We start from the raw sequence: 23641 nt of genomic DNA, 5'->3' as shown, positions 1-23641 counted from the left end.
TAGGAGATAAACATTACTTTATTAGTAGTAATTTTACATTAATTTACTGTACATAATTAAATTAAACTACACAAGGAAAACTAACAGAGAATATAAATTATACCCTACTGGAAATAACTATCTGCACATTGATACCAGTGAAAACGGAGAAAATTGAAAATAGGGCAACGTTTTCTGTTTTCTAGCCTATTATGGTCCATTCTTTTATTGTGCACTGTTTTCTTCTACTGAATATTAATGTGATATGCAGAATCTCTTCGGAGCACTATTTTGTCATAGTCCTGCTGTTGTGAGTTTTAATGCTTTTCTTAACTTCTAACAAACATGTGAGTCCAAATGTAGTTTAAAATTGGCATGCCTCTTCTTTTTATATGCCGACCTACTCACCAGTATATATAAATTATTGTTAATGACGTAATTTTATTGAATTTTGTCCAGAACCAGCACGTATCAACACTGACCATTACCAGCACAACCACCACTGAAAAAGAAAGAATACGTAATTACTGACTTCCTTTGTTACTAGTCACATTTAATGTAGCTTACATAAATACAATAAGAAATGAAGCAATACAGAGTCCGGCAGAAACCTATCAAGATTTCATATTGCTGTCTCCAATTATTTTTTTTTTTTGTTCTTTTGTTTTTAATTTTTCGGGCACGTTTAACTGTAAAATAAATTTGATTCATATATATTTTTTTCTAGAAATCTAATTTCGGCAAGTATTAAATTACGAAATTTTCGAAAAATCGTTTGTATCAGTTACTTGGGTTTATCTCCGGTTCTAACCATTCATATTATTTAGTCTTGGGCCGAGATGAAAGGTGAAGATCCCAGTGAAATAATGAGATATTGTACATATCAGGATTTATGACTTGTCCACTTCTTTCACTGGACCTTTCAATTTCAGAAGAGACATATTTTTAAGTCATTAACATAATAAAATGCTGGGTAACTTTCGGTGCTGGACCCCGGACTCATTTCACCGGCATTATCACCTTCATTTCATTCAGACGCTAAATAACCTGAGATGTTGATACAGCGTCGTAAAATAACCCAATAAAAACATCATAAACAAACATGTTAAGTATTTATTCATTAGGGCCTATATAAAATATGCTTATTTAAGTGCATACATGAATATTGTGTGCTTCATTGAAACTATTATTGTTGAATTCCACTAACAAGTTATGTAATTTCTAGCACGAACGAAACCTCGCCACTGGATACTGCTTATACCAGCCAGCAGCCATGAATGCACCAGCGTGCTTGAGTGTAAGGGACTCGAGCTCGAGAGTGCACTGTGCTGATGACCGCTACTATAGAGTGTCATTTCGGACTAATATTTCTGTAAATAATGTTTCTTTTGCTAATGTATAACATTTATTTCCCTTCACAAAACTTTAATTCCAGACACTGCAATCAGTACACAGTAATACAGTGCTAAGAAAGTTGTTAAATATGTTAAAAAGTGACTATAGTATCTTTGATCTAGTAGATCAAACAAGCGGACACTCTCTATATGGCCATATTCTTCATATATAGGCATTCTACTTTAGAACATAGGCACAATAAATTTTTGAAAATCGGATATTTATTCATGTTTTTGATATCCATAATAATATTTTAGCTCCTAATTTTCAAGATATTTAACATTTTTCAACGTGAGATTTCAGATAATATATGCATGGGCAAGTAAGAATGTTTTCATTGAATTTAATGAAAATTTTATTCACATTTTGAACATTTAGTAATGTAGTTTCGAAGAGAAAGAGACCAGTTTGTAAAAAAATGCAGTAAATACTAAAATTATGGAGCAGGCATACATAAAAATCTCTTCCGGACCTCAAAGAAGACGTTGAGGGAAAAAAAAACCCTCACTATGAACTTCCTAATTGCCCAAACAATATTCGTATAAAAATCATTCCAGGAAATTACATTTATTGGATGCACATACTTGATGCCGAGAAAATTGATTAGATTATTTTTAATTAATTGATAGTATTAGATTATGGTGTTCCTCGTTGATTTCTATGGACACACTATACTTTCCATTACCTTCTAAATACTTAAATATCCTACTAAACACAAAAAAAAAAGCGAATGATCAGCGACAAAAAACATGCGTAAAATTATAACATAAATAATTGGACTAAAAAGGAAATTTTAGTACCTTATTAAAAGATTTAATAGCATCTCTAAAATGTTGTAAAATCATAATTATAGGCTGTATTTAATGAAAACTATTGCAAATATGTATCATACTACCGTTAAAATTATTGTAATAATTGAGAGGTTCGGAAGTAAAACATGTTAAGTGATGTTTTAGTGTTTTGAAGTTATTAGGTAGGTAATTTATACGTGCAACAGTTTGTATAGGTACTAGGAATGTAAAATCTGTACACTTCTGCCATCTGATGAGATGTTGGAAAACTAGCTATTGCATTAGACGCAGAATGTAAGCTACCATATTATACGCTACATGCATAATTTTTAAACAAAATGCCAGTCACCATGTTTTACGTCCGAGCACCTCATTATTATAACAACATGACCATGAAGACAAAAGCAACAATATGAAATCAAAAATACTGTACTACTCGTCCCTTGTAAATTGACCGGTTTTGATTTCTCTACAACGACAGTGGCGACATCAGCACTCAGCGGTCATATAACATGGAGCGAGTAGCAGTGACTGATGTCTCTGATTGGTTGATATTCAACAAATTACAACGCTACATTAGTGGATTGGTAGGCCTATGTTAGCGAAATATTTCCTTATTTTCTTACTGAAGGTCTTGCTTAACTCGTACAGATGTTTCTATACTCCTGTGAATTTGAGTTGACTTTTATGTCAAATAAGGGAAATAGAAATGGGATCATGGTTACGTTGGAAATATTCTGCAAGAATTATGTAAGCGTCATTAACATGAAATCCGCGGAATCGAGCGAACGGAAATGGGTAACTGAGGGAACACAATGTGTGTCGTAGAGCCTGATCCCTCTCCTCAAGATGTGTCGTGTCCCAAATCAAATCTGGTACTTTTAATTGCTTATAAGATTGAACTTCTTCATTTGTATTTTACCGATAATGCGTACTTGATCTGAATTCTCAGATTAATTTTTTTATCTGGAGTTCGTTTTTGTCCTAGCCTTGAAGTTATTCTTTCTTCTATATACCGAAATCCAAGGCAAATTATAACAAAGTTCAACACTGTTATGAGCTACTTACAGTTTTGGAATACTTACCCTACACCTCCTGCAATTGGTGTAATTCCTGAAAAAGAGAAATGCATTCGTTATATAACAAGTAATAAATAGGATATAATTCTGTTCCAAGTTGTGACTAGTATTGAGGATAATTCTGAGTGTAGGAACTAGAACTATAATACAGAAAACGAGGTACAGGAAGGAATTTACTTTGTTATAGGGTTTAAAATTATGTACTTTACAGTAAACATTGTTTATATTTCTTAATGTGTAACATAGACAAATACAAACATATAACAAAGTAGAATGAAATTAAAGACAGTGGTCTTAAGATTTGAAGTCAAACAATTATTGTTGTATTAGTCATATCAGCAACCGAGATAATAAACCATAGAAAATTCACCAGAACCTAAGCCAAAAAGAACAAATGCAAACTGAAACATACCACGAGATGCTTAACCTAGCTTTCCCATCTACAGCCAACTATAATCCCGAATTAATTGACAAGGATTAAGTTGCGCTTGGTGAAAATACTTATAAAATTCTTACGAAGAATATTCAGCTCGGTTCTGGGCCGATGAAGCTTATGCATGCGTGGCGAGCGGCGCGCGGCATAGACAGTGGTAGTTTCGATTTTAACCTTCCGCGTAGTTCAACACACAAAACTCCTGCATCCTAATATACTTTTACTTCCTAATGAATGCTAACCTTCTTTACAGAAATTGTTTAAAGTGGTGTGCGTCTGCATTCACACATTTTCGAAATCTTTTCATGAAATTAGAATTTACTTGTAAAAGTTATTATTATGTTGTCTTTAAGTTCTTAAAGAATGTGGGGATTATTCACACAATAGACCGTTAATTCTGAGGAAAATTCGGGTTATATCCCTCTAGAACAGCGGTTCCCAAAGTGTGCTCCGCGGAGCCCTTGGGGCTCCGCGAATGATTCTCAGGGACTCCGTCCGCGACAGTTATGAAGATCACAAAAATTTCTGCTTCCATCTAGTCTCTAGCGGTAAAAACAGAAACTACTTCCATTAAGCGAAAAATGCTTCCTCAGAAAGTAGTTTCCGTCCTTCTTGCTACATAGAAGCACCAATAATAGATATACTCGTCACTGGAACTATCTCGATCTTTTTTGCTTGCCAAGTACTCGATAATTCTCGAAATTTCTTTTATGTTTTATATACCTGGCAGGCAGCGTTTGTTATTCGTGGTACGTGGAACCTACAATCTATTGACTGTTACGTTGCCTAAAAAAATATATATACCTGCATATTCGTTTGATTGCACAAGTATTAGCTAAACTTTCGTTGAAATGGAAGTGTGGCTTAAGACGGGCTCCCCAAGATCTAAGAGTCATCAGCCATCAACCAATGCTCAATCAAAGGGAGATAACAACTGTAACCTTACTTTCAAAGAAGATAGTGCGAATTCCTCGGAATTGAGTTCAGAATATGCTGAACAAGATCCTGCCTCAGAGTCTACGATGCCTAGTGTACAGGTATTGAAAGGAAGTATAATATTGTGATTCTAATTTGAACATGGATTTCACTGAGTTTGCAGATTGACTTCCACAATGTGTGATATATAACAAAGTTTTGCCCAATAGTTCTATGTTCCCTGGCAAGCTTAGACGGCATTTCGAAACTCATCCTGAATTCACAAATAAAACTGCAGAATACTTCAAAAGAAAGTGACGAACTCCATGCATTTCAGACAACATTTTTATCTCATGTAAAGACAAATAACGAGAAAGCACTGGAAGCGTCGTATTTGGTTTGTCATGATCTGGCTCTTGCTGGTAAACCTCACACCCTTGCTGAAACTGTTATGAAACTACTATTAGTGAAGGTAGTGAAGTGCATGGTGGACGAAAAACTGCAAACTTAACCTTATCAAATAACACTGCGCATAATCGATCCAGAATCTATCAAGAGATGTAAAAAATATAATTTCCCGTATTAGTCAAACGAAATTTTCGCTACAACTTGAATCCATGGACGTTGTCGGATTAGCTGTGTTAATGACATTTGTACGGTATGAATTTTCAAGTTCTTTCATGAAGATATTTTGTTCTGCAAGCCATTGCCATCCTCTACAAGTGGTAACGAATTTTTTTTCTTCGTTGAAAACTCGATACCGTGGAACAATTGCATTGACGTGTGCACATATGGCGCAAAGGCCATAGTAAGTCCTGTTGCTGGCACTGTTACGAGGATAAAGAAAGTTAAAAAAAAACTGCACAAGTAGTCATTATGTACTACACCAACACGCCCTCGCAACGAAAAAATGTAGCGATAATAAAATAAGTACTAGACAATGCCGTCAAAATTATCAACTTTGTTAAGGCACGACCTTTGCAGTGTAGGCTACTCAAAATCCTGTGTGAAAATATGGGAAGTATACGCAAGTCATTATTATTAGTATTACATACTAAAGTTCGATGATTGTCGCGCGGTAAAGTGTTGCCCCGTTTACATGAACTTCGAAAGGAAATTTCTTTACTTTTGAATGACCAAAACAGTTTCCTAGCAGATTACTTGAATGATCAGAAATGGTTGTGCAAATTATGTTACTTGGCAGACATTTTTTCAAAAGTGAACGAATTTAGCTCATCCATACAAGGTAAACGGAAGACTATATTCGATGCTAATGACAAAATTGCCGTGCTGAAGAAAAAGATAGGATTCTACATGGAAAGCGTCGAGAAGAAGGACTAGACATGTTTCTCATTGACAGCAAACTTTATAGAAGAAAATAACATAAAAATGAATGATTCATTCATAGCAATAATGAAAGAACACCTTGACAATTTGCTTCAAAATACGAAGCCATACTTTCAAAGGGCCACCGGCGTGGCTCGGTCGGTTAAGGCGCTTGCCTGCCGGTCTGAAGTTGCGCTCCGGCGCGGGTTCGATCCCCGCTTGGACTAATTACCTGTTGGGTTTTTCCGAGGTTTTTCCAAACCGCAAGGTGAATGCCAGGTAATCTATGGCGAATCATCGGCCTCATACCGCCAAATACCATCTCGCTATCACCAATCTCATCGACGCTAAATAATCTCGTAGTTGATACAGCGTCGTTAAATAACCAACTAAAAAAACTTTCAAAGGGACACTCATGAATCGATTCTAAAGAAATGTGAGTGGATTGCAGATCCATTTCCAGTTAAGTAATAACCAGCAGCCCTCACTGCGGCAGAATATGAGATCCTTATAGACATGGTTTCGGAAAGCCACTGTCCGGCAAACCACTTCTCGAATTTTGGGCTACGTTAGGGGAGCATCTTTTGATGTTAAGTTCAGAAGCAAAATTTCTCTTACCGCCTTTTGGTATTATGTTTGGTACTACGTACCTTTGTACGTACGGCTACAAAAACAAAATATCGAGCTTGTTTGGACGCAGAAGACGATATATTATGTCTTCAACTGACTTCTATGACACCGGACATTGACAAACTCTGCCCCAAGAAGTAGGCATATTCTTCACATTAACTTCGGGTGTATATGTAACATTGTAACATGTTTTTAACTATCTTAACTACTTGTTATATAATTTTGTAGATTTAAATAGTATTATCTTCAGTACTTTTTTACTATTGTTTCCTTTATTAATGTAGCCTTACATAACTTATTATTCATACTTCCGTATATGTATCGTGTGTAATATGCTTAATCTGGTTTCGTCTAGGAGCCTGGAGGGCACTTAAGATCGTCAACGAAGAGGGGGCGAGAATATGTCCTCTTTGCGGTAGAGGCGAGACATCACACCATATTTTATCGGAGTGTGAAGCCACAGAAGCTCTGAGGAAACGATTCCTGTCAGAATCCTTCATTACATCTAGCAGGGGGCACTTGGCAACATACGATATATTAAATAATGCTAAATTCTGTGACTGTGTGGAAAAAATCATGGCAAAAGTTCGACAGTTGAGGGTGGAACTGCCCGAGGGGGAGGGAGCCGAGGAAAGAAGGGAAAGAGTTATTTATTAGTGTTGTAATGAGTAGTATTAACACTGAGCGAATGAGGTAATTAGGGGATAATGTTCTTTTTGTATTTATTGTGTCTTTTTTTCTATTTGTATTTTATTGCGTGTGAAGGCCTATGGTTTTTTTATGTATTATCTTCATATTTATTATTTGGGTTATTTGGTGCAGTTTCAATAAGGAATTGAATTGTTTATATATGTATGTATGTATGTATGTATGTATGTATGTATGTATGTATGTATGTATGTATGTATATGTGTGTGTGTGTGTTTCACTGTGTTTTTCCTTCATATCTTACATTTATTTTATTTTTATTATTTTTTGTGAAATTTGGTATGAAGTTAGATTAGTTATAATTGTGATAATTAATTATAACGGTAGTAGCAATAATAACTGTTGTTTTACTATTTTATTATTAGTAGTATTATTTTTGTTTTGAAGTTTCAAACTATGCATAGTTATAGCACAAATGGCCGTACAGGCTCGTGCGAAGGATCTTGTGTACACGAGTTTGTAATATGTTTCATAGAACGTAGACAGATAAAAAATAATAACTAAATATTTCTTGGGGCTCCAGGAGAAAATTTTGCTTCAAAAAGGGCTCCGTGGCTGAAAAAGTTTGGGAACCGCTGCTCTAGAAATTACCATATCACTAATCACTTTTCTTATTTATTCCAAACAATCCTAGGTAGTATGAACTGTGACAGAGTCTTGCTGAAAATATGCATTTTTGTCGCTCATTATCTGAAAACAATTAAAAAACGGAGCTCTGAATTTCCTGCATCTTAAAACAAATATGGCCCCTATTTTTCTTCTTGCAGTTGTAGAAACCATATACAACAAAGTTAGAGTATCATTCCAGGATTATCTGTGCTCCAGCATCTATTGCTCTATAAATAACCGTAAATGAAACCATGCTTCATCTGAGAAAATTATTAGACTTGGATAAACAGTACCGTCAACTATGTTCTATAAAACTCAATTACATAAACTCGCTCTACTTTGTCTTGAGACCGATAATTCTTGACAACATCCATTCTGTAAGGTTTCGATCTTAAAAATTTAGTAGTCGAATAAGCTGAGATTTTTGAAAAGCCTACTGCCTATGGAATACGACGTAGAGATTTCTTTGGAGAATGGTCCAATGTTACACCAAATTTCATAGTGTTCATTCCGTTAAAGCCCTTCCATTGGCTTAGGAATTCTAGCGTTTAATGATCCTGTTTCTCTTAATCTAAGAGAACTTTTCGGATGGCGTTTCTATGGTATAACAATCTAATTTAATGCACACAGAGTGAGATTACATTTGAAAGAACTTCATTCATTTAGTGTTCTGCCCAAGGGCAGGTCTTTCACTACAAACCCAGCTTTCTCCAATCTTTTCTATTTTATGCCTTCCTCTTCGTTTCCTCTTAAGATCCATATATCTTAATGTCGTCTATGATCTGATAATCTTCTTCTATCTAATGCGAACTCTTCTCCCGTTCATCATTCCTTCCAGTGCTTTTCCTCTTCCTCATCAGTTTCAGCATAATTCATTCTTCACCCACTCTTTCCAACACAGATTCATTTCTTATTCTGTCTGTCCACTTCACACGTTCCATTTTTCTCCATATCCACATTTCAAATGCTTCTATTCGCTTCTCTTCACTTCGTCATAATGTTCATGTTTCTGCCCCATATAATGTCACACTCCATACAAAGCACTTTACTAGTCTCTTCCCTAGTTCTTTTTTCAGAGGTCCGCAGAAAATGCTCCTTTTTTATTAAAAGCTTTCTTGGGCATTTCTATCTTCATTTTGACATCCTGGCAGCATCTCATGTTACTGCTTATAGTACACCCTAAGTATTTGAAGCTGTTCACTTGCTCTACTGCCTCATTTAGAATTCGCAAGTTTACCTTCTTTACTTCTTTTCCTATAATCATTGTCTTCGTCTTGTTGGTATTCATCTCTCATTCCATACTGCTCATAGCTGTCATTTAGCTCCAGTAGTATCATTTTCTCTTCTGCTAACAACGCCATATCATCAGCAAATCTTATGCACTTTATTCTCCTTACTCCTACTATCAGTCCTCCCATGTTCTGAAAACAGTTCTTTACTAAATCCTCCAAGTAGATATTGAACAGGATAGATGATAAAGGACATCCTTGACGTACTCCTTTCCCAATTTCACTTCCTTCTGACATTTCTTCTCCTATCCTGACTTTGACTCGTTGTTTCATGATTACAGCATTACTATTTCATATTAGTGATACACTAAAGTTGTAATCTATAACCTCAAAACATCATAATTTAAAAACTGAATCAATTAATCATTCATTGCTATAAACGTAGATTATTTTTCTTTAAGAATATACATATATCAACATTGAGGAATAACAATACAAGAAAAGAACTTCTCGCCAAAATTTTCACTTCCTCATATTTAAGGTGAATAACAAAGAATTCTTATAGAAACTGATCTGACTCTTTCTTCATTGATCTTTCTTTCTCTCTCTTTCTTGTGGCCTATAGATGTTCTTGGGGTTACTGTAATCTGGAATTCGCCGGACATAAGTAGAGGAAGTGTTACAAATATGAAATAGGGCTACAAATATGATGGTGTGATATACGAACCGAGACGAATTGTATTCTATCTGAAGTCTTCCAAATTACTTCGCACTGATATCCTCTTTCGAATGTGTTAGTTTGCAGTTAGAAGCTGAACTGTTGAAACGTTTATCATTATTGCGTTTCCGAGAAATTAATTTGCTAGTCTTGGAGGAAATTATTTTTTTTTCAAACATTTCGTAACATTCTACGAACTTCTAACAATAAGACCGGTGTACCATTCACAGGAACATTCAGCAATAAACAGAACGATACTTTACGTTTAGTATTCAAAACGTATAGGTTCCAAAATGAAAAAAAAAACAAACAAACAAAATAAAATTATATTCCATACTTGTAAGACTTTCTCTATATTTGTTCTGGTATTCTATCTTATTGTTAAATTTAATATGCGCAGTTACCTCCCGCTGTAATTAATAATAGTGTAAATATTTCTATAGATAAATGGTAACGAACTGTCAACATATACAGTAGCAATTGTAACGTTAACATTTGAGATTTCTAAGGACGCCAATAAATAATCCGAAACTTGATATCAGCAGGACACTATAACAGTTTTATACTCCATTGATACGGGAATTAAAATTTTGAGTCTTGATGAGAGTTCACCTGTATGTAGGCAACAATTTCGCACGACTGTCTACAAGTAGCATATATACAGGGGCTCTTGTTTACTGCACATGCGCAGTGTGTTGTAAGTGAAACATACTTATTAAGAGAGCTCAAAATTTTATTTCTGTGTCTATACTTCACTCGTGCTTAAATACGTACAGCTCTTGCATTTTGTCAAGACACTCGCGATGCGCAATAGGGGAACAACGTTTCTGTGAAGGGGGTAGGAGTAGAATGGAAGGTCGGGCATGTGTTTACCCGGTTCAAGGCAAAGGCTAATCCTTTCCCTTCTAATTGGTAAGTAGACTCATCCGATCTCGTGCGCAGCTCTGTAGGAAGAGTGGGGGAGTGTATGTACATAATGCATGAGCTGTACAATATTAGGTATATGTTTCTTCAGAAAACCTGAGGTCATTTACCTTGTACAGGATAACATTGACAGGTGCAGCTCAAGTTAATGTCGTTCACAAGGATGCTTGTTGATCGAGGTGGAAAAAATGGACGGTTGTTGAAGTTGCCATTGAAGTTATTTTGAAAATCCTGTGAAGAGATTCCGCTGTTGGATCCTGGAGATTGTTGATTTCCAGGTGTGAATGACTGTTGAGGAGGTTTGTAGTTGTATCCCGAGATTTGCGAATTCTGTCGTACAGGACGTTTCAATTCAGGATGGTCTTCCGCCACGTTAGCCTCCACACTCCTGAAAATGTCAGGTAGTTGAGATATACAGGGTTGCCCACTTAACACTTTCACCTCCGATAGTGTGTGAAATATTTCAGATATACATAAACCGACACTACAAGTTAAATTACATCGAAGGGGACATCTGATACACGTACTGTATTCTTTGTACATCAAATAATTTTCAACGTATAAGAGTCAACTTTATTTTTATAAATGGAAACCAATATTGCGTTAGCTCTGTTTAATAACAATTGCAAGGCAAATAACGAGTGCAATTTGTTGGTTTTTATGGAAAGGAAGCACCTTTCGTGTGCCCCTGTCAACTCTGTGTCTCCAACCCAATGAAGGGGGAATAGGATTACTAAATATTCGTCTGAAGTGTATGGCTTTATTTTTAAGTCGTGGACGGAAAATACAGCATACTCTATCGTGTTTTTCCGCTTTCTGGCTACAGCTTTGGACGACAGCAGGTGATTTGCGAACTCCTCCTGATTTACGTGTTGTGCCACGATATCTCAAGTACCTTTGGGTTTATATACAAGAATGGAGTTATCTAGATCCCGCACAGTTCCTAGTAGACAAAGGTCTATCAAAGGTAATTTACAATACATTAGTAACAACTGTTTCTGTTGCTCCTTTACGTATTCATCGTATTGTACCAGAGAATACCAATTTCACTCAACTTTGGAAGAATATTAGTTCTCGGGTACTACCGGTGTTAGTGCGCTCTGTGTGGTATACAGTAATTCATGACATAATTGCAACAAAAGAACGTTTATTTAAAATAAACAGAGCAAACAACAACATGTGTCAGTATTGTCAACAAATAGACTCCTTGCATCATCGTCTTAATACGTGTACAAGAATTCTTTCCATACGAGAACAATTTGGAAAGTATATGAAGGACAATAATATATTTGGCAAGGACACTCTTCATCCTACAACATTTCAATTACCACTCTTCAATCTCAAGCCACAGCAAAGACAAAATGCTGCACTGTGGTTGATAGGTCATACAGTAACTTTTCTTATTCAGAACCAAGAGAATACCTTTAAAACACATTATGTAGCTTATATTAATCAGGCTAGAAGAAACAGAACTGTCCATCGAAAATGGGACCTTTTGTTTGGGAATTATCTTTGTCACTTAGATTAATTATAATTTGATAGTACAAAAACTTTCAAATAGGAAAATGTAAGCATATTTAAATACAAGTTTTTCCTTTAACTTTTCTTAATAAAATAAAAGTTCCTTCTGAGTATAGAATGGGTGGTTTCTCCCGGTGTGAACGACTTCTTGTTATTGGATGAATGAATATGTATGTGATTGTAAGAGACAAACAACTAGAAGATAGATAATCACAAACATAAAACAGTTACTTGCGACAAATTATCAAATTGTATTTATAGTGTATTGTTATTTATTTTGTAGAATAAAGTAATGAAGCTTACTATAATGAAAGAAAAAAAGTTCATGAACAATTTGCATTTTTACACTAGGGAAACCATAGGCAATTGTCGCAAGCTTCCATTCTTAGTGACATTGTTTCCGTAACTGTGGAAACGACCTTACACGATATCATTGCAGTCTTGTTTGAAAGTAGGTCCATGCGCTCCTTTCTTATCCGCTACAGAATCCGAAAATTACCATCAGGGGGTTTCTAAATTGCTAAATTGAATCTTGATAAAGAGCTGACCACTATGACTCAGCGCTACATAGCCAGGTTGCTGACGGCATTAAGAGCACTCGAAGATGAGGATGGGTGTAATGGTCTTCCCTCAGGGACATCGTAAGCTACATGCGGAAGAACATGGCTATCACTGGAGATGTGAGATCCGAGCTAAAGACGTCGCTGAGAAACGCAGTCAGGCACGGACTCGTGGAAGACAGAACGATTTACATTGTTCGAACCCTTAGCTGAACCTATAGAAGACAGAACCAGGGAACGTAGGAGGTCACGAAGCAGCAGCGAATCCAGAGACAGCAGGAGCAGTTCCGAGAGCAAGGGCAGGGCCAGTATCGGTAGCGAGATTAGCCTTTCCACTAGAAGCAGTGTCTACAAAATGCCACGCCGAAAACAAAAGCGTCAACGTATCGAAGACCAAGTGTGCTGCTGCCATACGCAGAAAGGCGAATTCATAGCCTGCAATCGCAATCCAGATGGAGAAATGCCGTCGACCAGCGAATCTAAGGACGTAACAAATCAGAATGATGACGCAGAAATCAACATGGATAATAATGACGAAAGTGAAGACAATAAAACTACGGATACCTGCCCAGAACGGGAACAGAAAACCGAGGACCGCAAGGCAGAGAATCCAGGAAACCAGGACTCTGATGATAAGAAATCTGCGTCCAAGACAGATGATGCCGCAACGCAGGCACAAAAGGAGGAGGAACAGAAGAACTCAATGACTTTTACATGTGAAACTTATCAGCATTTTGAAACTCCGAATAATTACCTTTTCTGGCAATGAACATAATGATTTGTAAATTTCGAAATTATCAGTGTTTCAACCTCTGAATAATCACTCTTTTTTGGCTATATTGTTTATGAAGGTACGTAACATTTCTTGACTTGTAAAAGTTTACTTGAACACAATATGAATTATTGATTTTTTTATTTATATTACTTTATATAAAATTCAAGTTTCAAAATACACTTGTTTCTATTTATTTAAAAAAATAACAACTAGCTACTTTACCGACTATTTGAATGCCACCGGTAAGAGTAAACATAAGCAATGTCTGACCAAGGATCGAACAGAGGGAGGACAATTCCGGTTAGAGTTGTGCGTCTATACTTTTATGTCTCACGTCACCATGTGCAACATTTCCATAGTATTATTAAAATGTACGAACAGTACATTGCGACTATGATTTAATTGACGCACAACTCTAACCAGAACCAGAGGTTTTTATGGCCTTAACTCTGCTAGTATAGGATAAATAAATAAATAAATAAATAAATAAATAAATAAATAAATAAATAAATAAATAAATAAATAAATAAATAAATAAATAAATAAATAAATAAATAAATAAATAAATAAATAAATAAAACTAAACTAATTAAATCACATTGTGATTGTGATATAGTTGACGCACAACTCTAATCAGAACCAGAGGTTTTTATGGCAACTCTGCCAGTAAAAATAAATAAATAAATAAATAAATAAATAAATAAATAAATAAATAAAATGAACAAATAATTTAAATTTCAGGAAAGGTCATCGTAGTGCCAGTTTTTATCAGTAGAATGCATTGTAAACGGTGTGCGAGGTCTAGTTTCGAATTAGGAATACAACATCAAAGCATAAAGAAGATGGAAGTGTTCCCTGTTAGTATCCGTGGCACGCGCCAAACATGACGTTACGTCAATATAGTCTACGATCAACTAAAATTATATACATTGAATGAATTATACACCTTTTAATATTTCCTCTTCAATTCATTCATTCATTCATTCATTCATCCACCCATCCATCCATATCCACGTAGACAAGTTTTTTTACGCTTACAATATTTACTGTATTTCACTTTTGTTCCATTATTTCGTATTATGTGGCTGAATAGAATCTATGGTTTAGTGCAGGCATGTCAAGCGCGGGAATTTCTAGGCTTCAAACGAGGTGTAACAGTGACGTAGAATCTCTTTTAAACGTGTGCCTGCATGCAATTTTGTAAGCAGAAGGTCTCTGGACCACTTGTCAGAGGTTACAATATGCCCGCGCTTGACATCCCTGATTTAGAGAATGTGTAAAACTAAATCATCTTATTGTAATAATATATAGGTTGTATGCATACCTCACAAAATCGACGTGGACACTTCCTGGTGATGAGACTCCTGTTGGGAAAAACCATCGTTAAGTAACATTACTGCTTATAAACTAGGATAAACTATAAACCATTAGTAAACACTTGTACATATTTAATATTAGGCCTGGATGGCGCAGCCACTAGAATGCTGGTCTTCTGTGCTCGAGGTTGCGGGTTCGATCTCGGCCGAGGTCGATGACATTTAAGTGTGCTTAAATACGACAGGCTGATGTCAGTAGTTTACTGGCATGTAAAAGAACTCTTGCGGGACAAAATTCCGGCAATTGTACAGAGCGGTACACAAATTCGTAATAACACTGGTCGACCATATTATAATACACTCATTACAAGTGACGTAATGTTAATGACATAGGTACATTAAAATACTGACATTCAATATGTTATTGTAACTATCGATTTCCAAATAAGCGATATTGATTAACATCGTACGCTCAACACCAATCAACAATGGCAGACGCGAGTTTTGAAAGTGACATTGATCGAATAACTAAAAAAACATTAACCGAAATTCAAACATTCCACTGGGAGCTATTCCCTAGATAAATTTCATAAACTGTACAATCAACAACATGTATTTAAAATAAAATAAGTCCTGTTCATCTTAATTTTAATATTCTAATAAATTTAGTTCATTTCCTGTGTTTTAATATGTGTTGCTTTGAGGTTAAAATCTTCATACCAAGTCCCATCAAAAAACTAATAAATACGGCGTACACTCCTGCCATCTGTTGCACTACTCGAGAACACGCTGAAAAGACACTCACACTCGTGTCATCTGTTGCAATACTCGAGTGCACTGTGAAAATGCACACATGTTGACCATTTCATGATCACTAAAATAACAAGGTAAGATATTTGTAAAAACTCAAAACTTAGACATTTAATAATTATGGTCAAACAAAAACAGTCATCTGGTCTACAATTGTAAGTAAAACTTAATTAAAATCATTATAGGCTCGTTACATAATATGGGACACTGTATTTCATTCCATAAATTTGTTGCAGTTTTCATCCTGATTCAAATGATATAAGCATGAAGTACCATAAGTTTGTATTAAGGTCATTAACAATAAATAAATAAAGCAAAAAAAAAATTAAATGTCATGTGAACATTTTTAGCTATTTTCATGAGTTCTTATTATATCAGTGGCGCGCGGTAGCATCGCGGTTAAGGAGTAACGAGTAAGCCGAAAGATCGCGGGTTCGATTTTCGATGGGGTCATGGCAGCCTCTAACAGAAATGAGTACCAAGGACATTTCCTTGGGGTAAAGGCGGCGGACACATAGGATTAACACCCCTACTGCCATTAACTTGCTTTAACTACTCGCCCCACCTTCTGGGCCTTCCTGGTCTGTCATGGGGTTGCCTTTACCCTTTGCCTTCTTATATCAGCATCGGAAACTCGTACTATTGCCAAGTTCTCACCCCAATATATTTTTACTGTTGCATATGATGGACTAAATGAGGGAAAGGTGGAGAGTGTAGGTAGGATGATAGAGGGAAACAGTGGTACTCCGATGAAACCCGTCTTCTTCTGCTTTATCCATCACAAATTTCATCACGACCTGGCCGGGATCGAATCGAGGCCGCTTGGATGAAACATAGATGCGGCAAAAGTACTTGCTATGTCGCTTGCGAAAGTCATGACCAAAGCTCGGAACTTGGGGACTTGTGTGTCGTGAGCATGAGTAAGGTTACAGGTACAACGTATGCAAAGCTCACCCTGCAAGTGCTCAGGGACAGTCGTGTGTACTAAGAAAGTGGTCGTGTCGAAGCCAATGACATTCAGATAATTAATTAAAGGTAAACGGTCTATTTGAAAATAAGAAAATACGTATTATTCGAATGGGTATTGTATACGTTTGAAAATATATTTCTTAAAATTTAGGTACAGAATTTCGTGGAGGAATTCTGAGGAGATACAATATTTTCTTCGAATGGAGAGTTTATATTTTGTGACTTGTGTCAAACATAAACTAGAGATTGGAAACGGGCATTCATTGAAATACATTGCAGTCCCTTAAATCGATGGAAAATTTGTCCATAGCCATGGATCAAGTCGTAGTGGAACCTTCCCTAGTAGTGACATAGAAATTGAAAACTATTTTCGAGACAAATTTAGGATACTTATCTTTCTCAGATACGAGATCAGCTAGCAACTACTGAAAATCGAACAGGAAACAGTGACAGTGAAAACATTCAATACTTTATTTCGGCCTAAGACTTTATAATACAATTACAAACCATTTTCCAAATTTGAAATTTTTCAAAATTGAAGCTTTTAAGAAATAAATTTGTAAAATTATCCACGATATAATATAATATTAACAAATGTATTTTTTTTACCTTTTATTTCTGTCTACTATATTCTTGTTTTTATTGAATATCACTGGCTTCTGTCGAATTGTCAATTTATATTAAATGTGTATTTTTCTCTCTTTTTCTCTTTCTTCTTTATTCTTGCTCTTGTGTTGTATTTATTGGTTTGAATTAAGTTACTTGCTGTATTTAGTAAACTGTCCTTGTAAATTGTATGTTATATTATTGACTAAGACCACACCGTACACGAGCCTGGCTCTTACGGTAGTGGCTAGAAACATTTTTGTTTTATAAATATAATTTGTATTCAGTAGGTAGCTAGTTAAAATAAATAAAATAAAAAAATTAATTTTGCTCCCGTCACTTCATGTGACGTGGAAATAAGTTTCTTTCGTTTCAAATCATGTTTAACTAACAGACGAAGAAGGTATGGGTTCGAAAAATATTCGAATGTATGTAGTCATACACTGTAATAAACTATACAGAGCAGAACTGTAAATTTGATATATTTTGCATGTTTGTTTATATATATGCTATAAAATTAGTTCTTTCAACCTACCATAATATTATCATTATGTTGTTCCAGCCAGGAACCACTTTTATAGCAGACCTTACAGTACCTCTGTGCTGGAAGCGGGAGTTTGTTGACATTGAAGTCCGGTCGCTTAGCCACGTTCAAAGACACAAGTCCCCAAGTTCCGAGCTTTGGTCATGACGTGATAGAGGATATAACAAAAGATAACGTTGGAGATTGGAAGTGTTCTACCAACATAAAAATGTCATGGACATATTGAGGCGAATAACCATCGGTCTAATTGGGTAATAATCACTGTGGTTGAAAGCGGAATGTAGTTGAAGTTGAGGCACAATAAAACCATGTACTAGTTAAGTACAACGATGAGATGTACAGTATTTCGATTATAGTGAAACCTGAGTTAACTAAAAAGCCTAGCCTTCAGCAAGAAAGTTTCATTGACAGAATCTAAAACAGAACAGACGATTTCTGTAAACATGACATGTTAATTTCTTTGGGAAACAGTTAAAAACAATGAATACACGACCGTTCATTTCCAGATATGCCCTAGTCTGGCGTACAACCAGTGTTGCCAACTTGGATGTTTTCTCCCCAAATATGAGGGGAAAAACAGTTTTCCAGGGGGAAGTTTGGCGGGGATAAAAAGGTTAGGGTGATTTTCATGGGAAAGATACATTTTAGAGGGTTTTTAGAGTGTTTTTCTAAACCACGACATTAGAATTAATTTTAAAAATTAATTACAGTGAAACTACTGTGTTGTGTAATTAAATAATTATCTTCGGCCCGTACAGCATCTTGCAAGCATGTTTTCTCACTTGCTCTCTTCATACTCGTATTAACACAGTCTAGTATATAGGCTCAATACGTAGTAAATATGCATCCATAGATAGTTGCTAACCACTAGGATCGCTAATATCGCCTCATTACAGACAATGCGAAATAGTACCGACACAGTTTATTGTTCCTACTACCCTCACAACTCAAGCTTCGTGACTGTATATACTAGACTGTGCTCGTATCATACAATGTTGCTCTCTCCCGCCCGTCGTCCCTTTGCAGTAAATTGAGTTCTCCTTGTCTTGCTTAGCTCATGGTCTTACGCAACAATGCTGTCTGCAGTAAAATGTAGTTTCTACTTTTCAAATCTCTCCACAAAGATACATGTACCGTGTCAATTGTAAAGCAAAAAGATGCAGATCTCCCTTATTTTAATTTTTTGTACCATTTAATGCGCACATCAGAGATGTACTTTGGTTATGATTTTGAATGTTTAGCTAAAATTCTTAAAACTGAAGACTGTTCTCATGTTCCTGATCTTTGCAAAAAGTTTGTAATTATATTGGGCTGCTAGCTTCAAAAACCTTTACCAGAAAAAATTAAAATTTGGAAAATTATGTCAATGTTGCATCCTTCTGTAGCAACATCGCGGAAAAAAAAAACAAGATATTATACAGCTTGCGTCTAATTTCAGGACATCAGATATGCGAGAGATGATAGATGAAATTGTGTCTGAATGAAATAACCTACAAAAAAGCAGTGGGAGAATACTTGCTCTGCTGAATTCTAAGCTGAAGTATTATTCTTCATATTGTAGTTGGTAGAGGGGCAGAGAAGTTCTGACGGCGTTATAATTATCTATCAGGTTAAATAAATACATAACAAATTAAGAAATAAACTTTCCCTGAAGCAACAAATAGTTTATTGACAGTGAGATACTACCTAATTAGATCGAAAATATGTTGTAACGAATTCAAGACATCTTAAAAAATGTTATTGAAGTTCGGTGTTCCAATTTTTGGACAGAAAAAGTTAGAACTCTTCACAAAAGGTTAATTAATTTTAGAGGATCTTTCCGATATTCAAATTTAATTTCTCAAGGAATCGTCTTCCAATGTAGTGCAAAGACATACAGGATTATACTGTGAGTATTCTATTCTATTACATGTCAGTATGCATGATGTGTGAATATTTTTTCTATTCAATTGCATATGTTAGTCACGTTTGTTAATTTTTTTATTGTTGTTTTTTTTCCAAGTCTAAATTTAAAAAAAATTAGGGGGTTTCTCTGAAATTTAGTGGGATTTTTAATATGATGTAGGGAGATTTCTTGTTCCTTTGTTGGCAACACTGCGTACAACACTATGATTCGAAGAAGTTCATCGTTGTACAGGTATATCTGTTCTAGACAGATAGTGGACTGCATTTCGAACGACAAGGTAATAGTTTGGAAGGATAAATAGTCTTCACGGATATGTGGATTAGACGTAGCAACGTCACTCGCGGAAATCAATTATGAGTCACACCATTCAACTTGCGGAAAATAATTAAAAATATATAAGCTTGGAATTACTCGTTGAAAAATCTATAGTGACACTTGCGGTGGACAAGGTAACAGTTGGGGTTTTTCTCGGGTTCTCCCGTTTCCTTATATTAAGTATTTGTTATTCCATGGAATTTTTCGAACGCCAGCTGTGTGTGCACGGAGGAAGCTGACCTAGGAACGAGTGGGGTGGCTTACTCGAGAACCTTAGTGTAGTCAACCGGTGTGAGTTTGGGAATGTGCCTAACTTGAGGGTTAGCACAATATATCGTAAAAGATCGCAGTGCTGGGTCATAATGCTCCCCTCCTAAATATTCCATTCCATACAATTTCTAATATATTCTACACTTGTTTCGATAAAATCTGGCGCTGATGCTCGCAAGCCGAAATAATTATCCACGCTTTATCATACAGTATGTGTGTTTATGCACATCGCATTTAATATTTTAGAAATTAATATTGCTCATAAGAACGGTTCGGATAAAGTAGCTGTATCAGGATAGGTAACATTGGTCCGTGCGTTTTGTTTACAAACCTGAACTGCTGGGAAGAGCTCTCCCTATCCCCTAGATGAAACATCAGTGAATGGATAGTACACTCCCAGTTAATGTTGGTAAAGAAAACGCACGGACCAAGGAGGCCTATCCTGATACAGCTACTTTATCTGAACCGTACTCATAGTTTATGGAAAATATTAGGCCCATCAATAAAATCTGTCTCTGTATTTTAATTTCACAATTGCACAAACAATTAAATGTTGTGTCTTTACTACTAACTAATATTTCCAGATTATTTAAAGGCCCAAACCTGTGGAGTAAAGGTCAGCGCGTCTGGCCGCGAACCCAGGTGGCCCGGGTTCGAATCCCGGTCGGGGCAAGTTACCTGGTTGAGGTTTTTTCCGGGGTTTTCCCTCAACCAATACGAGCAAATGCTGGGTAACTTTCGGTGCTGGACCCCGGACTCATTTCACCGACATTATCATCTTCATTTCATTCAGACGCTAAATAACCTGAGATGTTTGTACAGCGTCGTAAAATAACCCAATTAAAAACAGATTATTTAAAAGTGCTTAAATGCCAATAAATTGTGAAAATGTTGGCTCGTAATGAAAGTAAATGAGGTAGAATTAACCCTCCAGTGGTCGCGTGCACCATAATAGTGATCCAATACTTTATTTATGGTTGGTAATCGGAGTTGGCAGTACTTATCATATCTGTCATCTAGGTACCTTTCGTTTGTATATTTCCCTACCCTCTCAGCTAGTCTTTGTAATTGACAAGTGTTAAGGAAATGTTTCGAGTAATTAAGTTGGTGCATTCTGGGATCACGACTGTGCTCCGCATAGATGTTACACAGACGTACATACATACATACATACATACATACATACATACATACATACATACATACATACATACATACATACAATCATATTTACATACATACGGTACGTAAGTGTTCTGCCCATGGGCAGGTCTTTCACTGCAAACCAATCTTTCCTATTTTCTGCCTTCCTCTTAGTCTCCGTATTATAATCTATAAATCTTAATGTCATCTATCATCCGATATCTTCTTCTACCCCGAATTCTTTTCCCGTTCACCATTCCTTCCAGTGCATCCTTCAGTAGGCAGTTTCTTCTCAGCCAGTGACCCAACCAATTCCTTTTCCTCTTTCTGATCAGTTTCAGCATCATTTTTTCTTCACCCACTCTTTCCAACACATCTTCATTTTTTATTCTGTCTGTCCACTTCACATGTTCCATTCTTCTCCATATCCACATTTCAAATGCTTCTATTCGTTTCTCTTCATTTTGTCGTAATGTCCATGTTTCTGCCCCATACAATGCTACACTACACACACAGCACTTCACTAGTGTCTTTCTTAGTTCTTTTTCCATAGGTCCGCAGAAGGTGATTCTTTTTCTATACATCTTGATTACACAACTTTTAACACTATATCACTTCGGAATATGTGTTATATTATGTCTTTCTTGTGTTAAATTATGTCATACCTGGTTAACATGTTTCGGTCTGTTATTGACCTTCTTCAGAACTGGTTGTTGTTGGTCTTAGCGCCTTTTGTTTTGTTTCCTGTGGGTGTGTATTTGTGTAGTGTAATGTGGAGTCAAGGAGTCCTTTTTCTATTAAAAGCTTTCTTTGCCATTGCTGTCCTCTTTTTGGCTTCCTGGCTGCTACTCATGTTACTGCTTATAGTAGCATAACCTCAAGTATTTGAAGCTGTTCACTTGCTATACTGCCTTATTTTGAATTCACAAGGTTACATTCTTTATTTTTCTTCCGACAACCATAGTCTTCGTCTTGTTTGCATTTATCTTCACCTCATACTGCTCACAGCTGTCATTTAGCTCCAGTAGCATATTCCTTAGTAACATTTCCTCTTCTGCTAACAAGGTCATATCATCAGCAAATCCCATGCAATTAATTCTTCTTCCTCCCACTTTTACCCCTCCCATGTTCTGAAAACAGTTCTTCAGTCTCTAAATTTGGTTTTACTGCATTCATTATAGTATGCATTTGGACAAACAATTGTTTCGTGAATATTAAAAAAAAATAATATAATAAGACTCTTTTAATGTGTAATCATTAATAATTAGCCAGAAAAAATAAAAAATAAAATACATTAAAATTATATGTAAAAAAATAACTTAAAATATGGATCACAACTGCGATCTACACGATCTACGCGACGACTAACGTTGCATTAGAACACGCGACCACTGAAGGGTTAAGTACTATGCCTACATTCTGTATAATATTTACAAACGTTGTTTTGCTTACCTGCTGATTTGCTAGCATGAGTTCCAGATTCCACTAGAAGAAAACACACCGATAAAATAACTGACGGGAGGAGAAGAGCCATGACTATAAGTGAAAGTGAAACTGTGAATTTTGTTTCGTGTGGCATCAATTTATACCATCTCAGCCCACGAAGTATTATGTTGCAACAATGCATGAGAAATCACATATCGTCTAACCATCGGTTCCCAGATTATAATTGTTGCAATGTTACATCATAACCATTGTTGTTGCTGGCGTTTTTCATTTTATTGGAACTATGAATGTCCCATTTTTAGGTGCCGTCCATTGGCTTCTAATCAGTCATCTGCCCTTAGGGACTGGGTCATGTGGTTTGTTTAATCCCACTGCAACTCCCAACACAAGGTCAACAACATAGCCTTTTGAGTCAAAGTAATGCGACATAATTTATAGTGTCAGAGGAGCTTCATCTCTCATTGCTAGTATTCTAGCCTTCCATCAATGACGCCCGAGTTCGATCTCCGGCCTAGTCGTAATGGAATTTGTTGTCTACGAAGCAGACATTGTACCGTAGAAATGGGTAAAGTCGATGATTGGGTGTATAATCGATCATTTGCGATTTTTATTGAAAATTATATATTATCTCAGTTACTTGTTAAAATTTTGTTATGCTGACTTCAATGCCTGTCATTGCAAATGTAAGCGAGAGGGACAATAAAAATCCTGCGCATGCCAACAA

At 36.1% G+C, this 23641-nt stretch overlaps 1 protein-coding gene across 1 annotated transcript; it reads right to left on the bottom strand.

The window, feature by feature from the left end:
- LOC138699995 (uncharacterized) lies at nt 1-23044 on the bottom strand. The gene is made up of 5 exons (XM_069826260.1): nt 22924-23044; nt 14917-14956; nt 10847-11124; nt 3251-3278; nt 1-481 (listed from the first exon to the last, which is right to left on the bottom strand). The coding sequence occupies exons 1-5, from the start codon at nt 23003-23005 to the stop codon at nt 451-453; spliced, it is 459 nt and encodes a 152-aa protein (XP_069682361.1). The 5' UTR covers nt 23006-23044; the 3' UTR covers nt 1-450.
- Nucleotides 23045-23641: the final 597 nt, after the last annotated feature.

This window comes from Periplaneta americana, chromosome 5, assembly GCF_040183065.1.
Source record: "Periplaneta americana isolate PAMFEO1 chromosome 5, P.americana_PAMFEO1_priV1, whole genome shotgun sequence".
Lineage (NCBI taxonomy): Eukaryota > Metazoa > Arthropoda > Insecta > Blattodea > Blattidae > Periplaneta > Periplaneta americana.
The sequence above is the reverse complement of the archived record's forward strand: the minus strand, read 5'-3'. Positions and strand labels throughout refer to the sequence as shown.

Bases quoted from the DNA above. Each gene is read 5' to 3' on its own strand.
- LOC138699995 (XM_069826260.1), bottom strand. From the start codon at position 23,005: ATGGCTCTTCTCCTCCCGTCAGTTATTTTATCGGTGTGTTTTCTTCTA. The intron at 14,957-22,923 runs GTAAGCAAAACA...TTTTCCCAACAG, and splicing joins TCATGCTAGCAAATCAGCAG to GAGTCTCATCACCAGGAAGT. The intron at 11,125-14,916 runs GTATGCATACAA...TGACATTTTCAG, and splicing joins GTCCACGTCGATTTTGTGAG to GAGTGTGGAGGCTAACGTGG.